The sequence below is a fragment of the Verticillium alfalfae genome, genomic scaffold (genome assembly GCF_000150825.1).
Source record: "Verticillium alfalfae VaMs.102 supercont1.1 genomic scaffold, whole genome shotgun sequence".
In the NCBI taxonomy this organism is placed as follows: Eukaryota; Fungi; Ascomycota; class Sordariomycetes; order Glomerellales; family Plectosphaerellaceae; genus Verticillium; species Verticillium alfalfae.
The window spans coordinates 1408010-1417813 of record NW_003315038.1 but is presented as its reverse complement, the minus strand read 5'-3'; the positions used below and the strand labels follow the sequence as shown (position 1 = coordinate 1417813).

At 56.5% G+C, this 9804-nt stretch overlaps 3 protein-coding genes across 3 annotated transcripts in view; 1 reads left to right on the top strand and 2 right to left on the bottom strand.

Moving 5' to 3' along the window:
* Positions 1 to 4535, top strand: part of VDBG_00437 (conserved hypothetical protein) — a gene marked incomplete at both ends in the record, with an annotated part of 8024 nt that extends 3489 nt beyond the window's left edge. Inside the window, 3 exons of the mRNA XM_003008710.1 lie at positions 63 to 105; positions 265 to 2956; positions 3047 to 4535. Coding sequence (XP_003008756.1) covers positions 63 to 105; positions 265 to 2956; positions 3047 to 4535 — 4224 coding nt within the window. The remainder of the gene's footprint in view (positions 1 to 62; positions 106 to 264; positions 2957 to 3046) is intronic.
* A 353-nt stretch (positions 4536 to 4888) lies between these two features.
* Positions 4889 to 5818, bottom strand: VDBG_00436 (methionyl-tRNA transformylase; the record flags this gene model as incomplete). The annotated part of the gene is made up of 2 exons (XM_003008709.1): positions 4889 to 5657; positions 5772 to 5818. 2 exons carry the CDS (start codon positions 5816 to 5818, stop codon positions 4889 to 4891), a joined length of 816 nt encoding a protein of 271 aa, XP_003008755.1.
* An 861-nt stretch (positions 5819 to 6679) lies between these two features.
* VDBG_00435 (Atg7p) lies at positions 6680 to 8972 on the bottom strand (the record flags this gene model as incomplete). Its single annotated transcript, XM_003008708.1, has 4 exons — positions 6680 to 7144; positions 7197 to 8531; positions 8585 to 8711; positions 8779 to 8972. The coding sequence occupies 4 exons, from the start codon at positions 8970 to 8972 to the stop codon at positions 6680 to 6682; spliced, it is 2121 nt and encodes a 706-aa protein (XP_003008754.1).
* Positions 8973 to 9804: the final 832 nt, after the last annotated feature.

Sequence of the window (9804 nt, the reverse complement as noted above, 5' to 3'; positions counted from 1 at the left end):
TATCTCTTTCTCGACACAAACACACTACAGAGCCTGAAGAAGATAGTTGGGTCATGTCACAGTCTGTGAGCAAGCTCGAACCGGGAACACATCGAGAAGTGCTTTGTAAGTTTCCAAGCAGCTGGAAGGAGCAGGAGCTGGAACTACGACAATATGGCACCCCACAGACTGTGCAGTGTGAGATTCCTGGTCTTTGGCGTAGCGTTCACCAAACCAATGGGACCCTCATGAACATCAGCATGTCCGATGTGCATCTTGCACCAGACAGAATGACAGCCGAGACTTCTGAAGACTTACACGTCATCATTCCCGGGGCCTTGAGTTTCCCGGATGTTGCGCAGGCGCCTATCCCGGTGCTTCAACTGAGAATTGACATCCCTGACCTCCCATTTCCGGTGCATTTGCTCCCGCAGCTGTGGAAAACGGATGGAGAGATCTTCAAGGAGTGTGCCAAAGAGACGGGCCCTGGCGAGAAATGGATGCGCGTGAGCGATCACCACCACAAGGATGCGCTCTCTCTCATATCGTTTGCTCTCGGCGCACTCAAAGCTGATCACTTGCCTCGAGAATTCAAAGCCGGGCTACTCGAGCGGGCTGGAACTGCTTGCCAGATCCTTGACGCCGATTTCCCCGACCCCAAGATACATCTGCTTTGGGAGGGACTCAAAGTTAAAAAGCTGTTTGACGATTCAGAAGCTGCTCAAAAACTAGCCGAGTCTTACAGTAAACGACCGCTTCCTGTGGAGTTGGATGTTCAAATTGTCAGGGCCGATCAACCTCGGCACACAGGCGACCTCTACAGCGGCCGTGCAAGGGGCAACATTGCTCAGGAACCTGAGCTTATCGTTCGTATCCTCTTCAACCCAACTGCACTAGCTCACAGGGCTTGGTTACATCTTCCTCGAGACGGATTGATCAGGGGTATCCGCCGCGATGTCATGCAGGACGGCCACATCGGTTTTGCTGTTGATGTGGAGTTCGTTGACCCTAGCCTAAAGATGATCGAGCCTTTTGAAGCTTGCTTATCCCAAGACGTCATTCCCTCCGCAACCTGCGACTTGGCTATCCAGTTACCCTCTTTTGACTCTTGTGGTGTCCAGCTGCGTCCAGACCAGATCCAGTCTGTCCAATGGATGATCGAGAAGGAGAGCAGCAACAGCTGCTTCGTCGAGAAGGAGGTGGAAGAGTTCCTTGTTCCGTCGTCAAGCATTCGTCTCCGCTCCCACGCTGAAGTTGTCAACAGAGCTAGGGGAGGCGTTTTAGCTCACGACGTTGGATTCGGCAAGACCATCGTCACCCTAGCCCTCATAGACCATCAGCGCAATCTGAGCGATGAGAGGTCTACGATTGAGCGGCATGCATGGACACAGGAGAGACACTGCCATCTGAAGGCCACTTTGATTGTCTGTCCCCCCCAGATTGTCGACCAGTGGCGCGATGAGATAGAAAGGTTTCTTGGTTCCGAGAACTGGAACGTCGTCGTCATCAACGCGAAGACGCCTTTTCATCGCGGTATGCTCGAGACGGCGGACTTAGTCATTCTGAGCACCGCCTTCATTCACTCCTCCGCTTTTGTTCAAACCCTCACCAGAGTGGCCGGGGCTGCCAAATTCCACGATGCCAGTGGAGCTTCGTCGAGAGAGTTCAACATTTGGTATCGCGAGGCTGTCACCGACCTGGAGGACTCATACCAGTGCTACGCTGACAACAACAAAAACAACGGCGCTCTCGCGAAACATATCTCGCTTCGAACTCAGGAACGAAAGGCCAGCTTTGAGAAGGCTCGAGCCGCCTGTATCGTGGAGTCTCACCGTAAGGATCAGAAGGTCAAGGCGACAGCCCGCACACAGCGGGCGACGAAAACGCGCAAGAAACCAAGGCGGACTGCCACCGCCGCTTCTGAATCTGATCACTCTGCTGAGTCCGACTCAGACTCTGCCATGGCCGACAGAAAGCGCAAGGTGGCTACCCCTCACGTCGTTAACGACTTCAAGGATGCCACAGCCCTACAGATGTACTCGTTCGACCGCGTGGTGCTCGACGAGTTCTCGTACGAGAACAAAAGTACCGCGGCTTTCGTGGCCAATTGTGTGGCATCCTCCAAATGGGTACTTTCCGGCACACCGCCCATGGCAGACCTGAGCCAGGTGTGCGCCATCGCCGACCTCGTCAACATCCACGTCGCTCGACCTGAGGCGTCGGTGCCAAAATCTTTCCCAAGCATCACAAGAGGCCCAAGACTCGACAAGACCACAAGAGGCGAGGCGATGCGCCAGTACGCTGACCCCAAGTCGGCCCAGTTTGCGCTCGAGCGTCACGAACAGGCCCGTATCTTTATTGAGCACAAGATGACCCGACGAGAGACCGATATTTCCCACATTGGGGTTACCGAGCAGGTCATTGTTTGCAGGCTCGACCCTGTCAGCTCCGTTGTATACGCCCAGCTGCAGCAGGTTCTGTACGATGCGCGTTGGGACATTGAAGAGGTGCCCGGAGACATGCGCGCCATCATCGACTGGCTGCTGCAACAGACCGGAAACAACAAGGCGTCGAAGGCGCGAGAGAACCTGCGCATGTCGTGGCACAACACGATCCAGTCGCTTTTGGTTCAGTCGTCGACTAATCTGTCGGCCTACGGCGGAAACATGAAGAAGCTCGGCATGGATGTTAGGGCAGGCGCCGTTTCTGGCATCACCGTGCTGACCAGCATGCGGACAATCTACCAAAGGCTCCAGGCCCGTTCCAAGGCCATGATCAAGAGCCAGTTCGACATGCTGATGTATGTCGTCGATCAAGTGCAGATGAGCGGCCTTCTCGCAATGACCAACGCCAAGGGCAGAGACAAGACCAAGCAGGACAAGGCCATCTACTACCAAGACCACCTTGACGACTTTATCCAAAGGTTCACTGCTGATAGACCTTGGAGCTTTGGAGACGCCGAGATCAGAGACGACTTGTATCGCGCCATTGCACCTCGCACATAGCATCACGAGGGCCGCGGCGCGACACAGAGCGCTGGTATCTGGCAACCCGGCGGATGGGCCAGCTGGAAGGGCGGAAACGGTGTGTACGGTGCTATCGACTGGTGGAAGCTGACGGAGGAGGACGTCGAAGCTATGGATGAGGATGAGCTCAAACACGTGGAAGCCAATCTCGTTTGCTTCAAAGCAAGCTACAATTCCGAAAGTCAGATTGAAGCCACAAGCCAGCAGCTCAAGGAGTCGGTCTGTGATCTGCTGAAAGCCAACGTGCTGGACCAGTATCACGAAGCAGAGCCTGAGAAGGTGGCTGCCAATATCGGGCTGGCTTCTGCTACACTCCTCGATGCCTACTGGAAGGACACAACAAAGTCCAAAGACTTTGAGTTTGGCAACAAATTCCGGCCTTACCGCCCTCAGTTGAACGAGGAAGAGACTGATCGCGGTACCAGTCACGATCAAGCCACGAACCGTATGGCCATGGCTCTCCAAAGCGTACAGGCCGGCATAGAGGAATACATCCGCCAGGCTCGCCGGCTCCGTGTGCTCGGCATTGTGCAATCCTTATTCGCGTTTGCCCAGGATTTGGAGGCCGGTCATAAGCCACGTGCTCCAACTTGTAGTGTTTGCGGCTCGCAGGACAACACTGAGATAAAGGACCTCAGCCTCTTCATCACCTGTGGCCACCTACTGTGCTCAAGATGCGTCACAGCACATGAGCATCAGCATCATCAGGTCGAGAGCACTGCGGGCGAGGTTCTATGCCCTGTCGACTCGTGCTCTGCGATGGCTCGCTCTGCCCTCGTCCCCTGCACGCAGCTCATTTCTGCCACGGCAGCCTCAACTCTCGATTTTGAGGGCAAGAGCGCCAAGGTAATGAAGATTTTGGACGTCATACGCACCGATGTCAAGGATGATGAGAAGGCTCTCCTGTTCGTCAGCAACAAGAAGCTCAAGGCCCAGCTCTTCGACGCGCTTGCGGAGGACGACAACGTCGATGTGTACATGACCACCGGCACACACCACGATACTGACGCCATCCGATACTTCAAAGAGCCCAATGAAAACGGCAAAACCAAGGTTCTCGTCCAGAGCCTCATGTCCGAGGAGTCCGCCGGCACGAACCTTACCGAGGCCAACCACGTCATGTTTGCTGCGCCCCTGCACACCGACAGACGCAACCACTACATGTACATGCGACAGGCCCGGGGTCGCGCCATCCGCTTCGGCCAGACCCGGCCGGTGAAGGTCTACCACTTCGTCACGGCGCACACGATGGAGGTTGACGTCCTGGAGCACCGACTCAGACACAAGCTGCTCATCCCCGAGGGCGGCGACCGCATGCCCCTCGACGACCTCGACTACAAGCTCTACGCTCTAGACACCCGAGCTGCTTCCAGAGGCCCACCGAGTGCCACCAAAGAAGCCTCTGCTGCTACTACGGTCTCACCCGCGTTAAGAAGAATCCGACCTTACATTGACGAAGTGGAAACCAGGAAGCTTCTCGACTCGCAGGAGTATGATGAGTGGCAGGATAGGCTTGATGTGCCGCCCTAAGAAGCTACCAAACAGGCACCTTGGTTCGGAGCCAGGGTGTCGAGCAGTCTGCTCATGAGAAGGTATATGATGACGATGTCGAGGCCGGAAACTGAGATGTGCAACATGAAGCGCGTGGAAGCAATCCCACGCTGGGGTGCGAGGCTTGGCATTTCACTTTGGTATTGTTTGAGTAACAAGTCCTGGAATGGATCAGGGGGGAGGGCACACAATTGTTTGCCACTGTTTGAATGGATGTAGTCACGCGTCGCCGATAGCTTCTCTGTCTCCAAGACAGACCTGGTAGTGTACAATTATCATATCCTCATGCGAGCCACGACGACTACCGTACTATACAAAATAAATGCTCTATATCACGATGACAGGTCGCCGTGACCAGTCGAAGACCCCTTCCAATATTCTGCCTTGCCGACGTTAGTGTGTATCGCCAACGTGTTGGCCGCCGGCTTGCTTTTGTCTCCTTCAATCTTGATCCTCGCGACCTTCACGACGCCACCGCCAGGGGCAGACATCAACACAGAACCACTGCCGTCATCAGCCTCGAGGTAGGACACCTCCTCCACTGCCTCCGGTGAAATGGGACCGCCAGAAACGCCTGCGTCCGTGCCCGTCTCGAACGCGACAAACGCACGCGCCTGGCCCTTCATCGCCTCGTCACTCCCGGTCGACGGCGCAACCGCCTCGAGACCCTCGAAAATAACCCTCTTCCTGCCCCGGCGTGTCTGCAGCTCACTCCACAGCGGGCCCAGAACGGTCTCCCGCCTCGCAAAGTCGTCGGCCGCCCACGCGCGCCACCGGACCTGCCTGTCCTGCTTTGTGAGTTTCGGCGCGTGGCGCAGCGTGGCGAGGTCTCGCTGCGAGGGCGTCCAGCCGACGGGCTTCAGCAGCGGCACGTGGACGCCGTTGCGCAGGCCCTGGACGAGCATCTCGGCGGCTGGCGGCGTGACGATGTCGTGGAGGGCCTGCAAGTTCGTGCCAGGCGGGACAGGGATGCCTGGGAGGGGCGTCTGGGACAGGATGGTGCCGTGGTCAAACTTGGACTCGTGCAAGGTCTGGAGGGTGATGCCGGTGAAGGGGCGGTTCAGCAGAAGCGTATGATGGAGAGGCGCGGGCCCGCGAAGGCTGGCAAACGTGGTCAGCAAGATGAAGGACAGAATAGAGGAAAAGAGGGGTCAATACTCTGGGAGGAGAGATGGGTGAAGATTAAGGCCACCATATTGTGCGCTTCTGAGCAACCTGGGCGGGACCAGTAGGCCAAACGACACGGCGACGATGAGGTTCATGTTGAAGGATGGCTAGAGATGTGAGCCGAGGGCGAAGTACCTAGATATACCTCAGGCGTAGGCCACTCACTGTCCATCCTGTAAATGTGTTGATCTCATGGATCGGCAAGTCCAGTTCTTGAGCTGTAGACTTGATCGGAACTGCGACGCATGGCATCGTAAGTAAGTCTCGCTTGCAGTGTTTGTGATCAGACGAGCTCACCCTGCCGAACCGTCTTCAGACCCCGACCGGTGGGCTTCCCAGGCCTTATGACGACATCAAGCGATTCGATCAGAGACGGGTTTCGTATATGCTCGTGATGCAGCGCCCTCAGCGCCGCAATGCTGAACTCGTCTGAGCCGCAGAAAAGGATTCGCAAGGGGTCGGAGGCACGCAGAAACGGAGACGATGTGGAGAACGCGGATCTGAAGTGAACATTACACACGGGCCGCAAAGACCTTGATCTTGAAAGACCCCAAGGTGACATTTTAGCGCGTTGCTACATTTGAATCTTGTTGCACGTTGCTGAAGAAGTTGATCATTGCTGCGACGGACGCGTTTAGCCCCGAGTTGGCCTGGTATTGGATAGTTTCATGAGACCACCCCTTTATATGCATACGAAAACATCCAAGACGAGGTCGCCGTGGTCTGCTGTGAAACGTTCACAATCTGATTGGTATAGATATATGTATATCTATATATATACCTTGGTTGAATCGACGCCAGATTTTCTCCATCTTCGTATATACCCCATGCCCCGTAGATATGCTCCTCGCGAAAGTGGTCAGGTATTGCACACACTGGTCGCCCCGAACGCCGCCCCTGAACTCCTGTGCAAATGACGAACCCCCCCGCTGCTCCTTGACCCATGCATGTGCGCCTCAAATAAGTTCGCCATCCCCTTCCTCCAGGGATTCTTCCTCCTCCCACTCCACCTCAGCGGACAACAACTCTGCCTGCCTCTGGACCTCGGCCAGGCCTGACAGCTCGGCAACGTAGTCCTTCTCCAGCAACGCACGCTTCACAAACTCCCACCCATCAGCCCGGAACGCGTCGAGCACTGGTGGGCCACAGGCACTGCAACATGGATACGACTCGCCTTGGATGACGAGGTTCTCGAATGTACTAACGAAGCCCCGGATCTGGTGCGGCACAAGACCGAGGGCGTGGTCTGGAGGGTCGCGCGGGGTGTGAGCGCCAGCCGAGATCTGAGGAGCTGCGGCATGGTGCTTCAGAGGATGCTGTAACAGACTCGCTAGGAGCTCCACGAGCTGAGCCGACGCGATGGCGGCCACGCCCGGTCGTGTAACCGTGCACTGCTGGTCGAGGGTCAGGTTCTTCTGCGACTAAGAGCGAGGTTAGCACGAGATCGAGGTGTCCAGAATCAGCTCTGCTTACATCAACAGGAGCTACAACATCATTGCAGAAATAGCAACCCAGAGTCTTTCGCTCCTTGTCGCTGGTATCCACGTCCTTGGGCTCTGCGCCATGCCGCATAACGACGAAACTGTCGAATCCCAGTGCTGCATTCATGACAATCTTGCCTGCGGCCTTACCCATGACGCTGGGAAGCCATCGGGACTCTCGGCTGTCCATCAATAGGAATATAGCGTCGTGGTCGTCGATGAGCTGCTGGAGCTTGTCAAAGTCTGCCTTGACCTTTGCCTCGTCCGTGAAGGGATGGCCGAGCATCGGGACCGAAAGCGTGTGGCCTTCGCTTTCGACCCCAGGATAGATCCTCTTGAGCGCCTCAGCAGCTTGTGGCGCCTTGGCCTTGCCACCGCCGAGGCAGTCATCAAACTCAAACAGCGGCTGGCGGACTGGGTTGGAGAAGGACACACGGCCGTAGTCCACAAAGGTAATCTTTCGCACACCCCAACCGAGGAGGTTCCTCGACACGTAGCTACCCAAGGTGCCGGCGCCGAGAAGCAGGCATTTCGTCCTGCTGACGGCATCCAGGTCCAGATTGGGTGAGATGCGCCACTTCATAAGCTTGAGGTTGAGATCCACCGACTGGTCCGCCAACCGCGCGGGGTCCATGTAGTCGGCGAGGTTGGCCACGCGCGCGCGCAACTTGGCCTCGCTGTCCCGTTCCCAGCCCGTAACTTTGGGGACTTTGCTGACATCGAGTGGCTCGGTGGCTTCCGTCTCGAGCGGAATGATGATGCTCCTAGCAGCATACCTGTTGCTCCTCAGTTCGCGGTAGCAAAGGATGTTGACTTTGGAGAGCCGGAAGCGTTGCCGAATGAGCCAGAGCAGATTCCGCAGCGGCCAGGAGGGGTTCTCCGCGTAGGTGGAAGAGTCGACAAAGGAGACGTAGCAGTCCTCGGGCGGAATATCGTTGAAGAAGCCCGTCTCGAAATCCGACAGCTTGCCGATCTCCCAAAGGTAGCCCTTTTCATTATTCAAGTCGTGCAGCTCCGAATTCCCATCCTCGCTGAAGTTGCTGAGATCGACATTCCTGACCTTCTTGGCAAGGAAGAAGCCGTTCTGGCGACTGTTTGTTCGTTGCGACGTCCATGTGCCCACTCGATCGACGAGCACTGCACTCTCCTTCGGCGTGAGGCGGACGACGGGCCCGGACTTCTTCCACTGAGGGTCGGAATGCAGCGCAGGAAAGGCGAACCAGTAGGTGAAGCGATACTTCTTAAGATCGGCGTAGGAAAGGATCATGAAAGAGGAGAGGAGAGAGGGGACTTCGTAGATGGAGCCGTCGTTGATGGCGTGCCAAATCTGCGTTGGTCGGTCAAAGTCGGCCTTGAAGAATGGGGGATCGCAGCTCTCACATGTTTGGCAGTCAGCTGAAGCATGGCCTGCTTGTCGGCGTTCTTGAATTCGTCGAGCGTGTTGAAGTTCTTTATGGACCCCTCGGCACGGATGTGTTCTCTTGCGGCTCGTACTTCGTTGTCATTCCTGCACAAGTCAGCTCCAGAAACAGACGTCGGACATGTCTTCAGCGGGGGCAGGGGATCAGCCCTACTCGTCTCTCGTGAGCGCATCACCCATAATTTGCATCTTGCAGCTCTGTTCGGCGGCGACACTCAGCGGGGTGTATTGGCCGATGACCTTTCGGACCGAGTCGTCGAGCTTATCATGGTCGACCTTGGAAGCAAAGAGGGCCGCATAGAAGGGCAGCTCAATGTCGGAGGAGAAGGGCGCAAATTGGAGCGTCATGTTGGGCTTTCGGGTCGGTGCTTTGGGCACGCCGAGGAGCGTAGGTAGCTAGGGTTCGAAGATTCGAAGAGATGGGATGAAGGGGGGGGGGATCGCAGGACAAGAAGAGACGCGGGGCAGCGGGGGGTGGTCCTGGATGTATTGCCTGAACAGCGAGCGTCTCTCTGGTCTGCTTCTTGACGCTACCTTGCTCGCGTCACGCGGACCTTACTGAGTGTCTGGCGCGATGCTGGGGCTGAGGCTGTCTTGAGGTTGGACAGATGCTGCCTTGTCGCTTGTCGAGCGGCCAGGGCAAGTGGGAGGTGCGGGAGGCAGAGGAAGGTGGGGGAAGCTCCACGAGTCCACGGGGTTGTGTCATCGGACGCAGGGTCTAGGACAGGTCATACGGCGCTCCATTGTCACATGCGAGAGCGGGAGCTGGCTGGACCTGCTTACGTACATATCCCCTTTACGCGTCGACGCGTCTCACCTCGAGGCTGCTTTATCGTGAGGGTTCCGTCGCAGACGACAGGCCCATCTCCTATAACGGAGTTTTACGACCACAGCCATCTCTCTCTCTCTCTCTCTCTCTCTCTCCTCTCTCTTCTCTCTCTCTCTCTCTCTCTCTCCGGGCAGAAATGCTCATTTGGAAATTTGGTGGGGGGAATCGTGGAACATCCACATCCCTCATCACGCACGCCCACCTGGGCTAAACCACAACCACAACTCCCCCCAGGCATCTGCGCCGGCAAGAAGAACAGTGGCCCAATATTCTTGGCCGACCACCATGGGTTCAAGCACCTTCCATCTGGGGCCACCGGCGTCTGGCCCTTTCGAATAGTCGGGCCAAGAA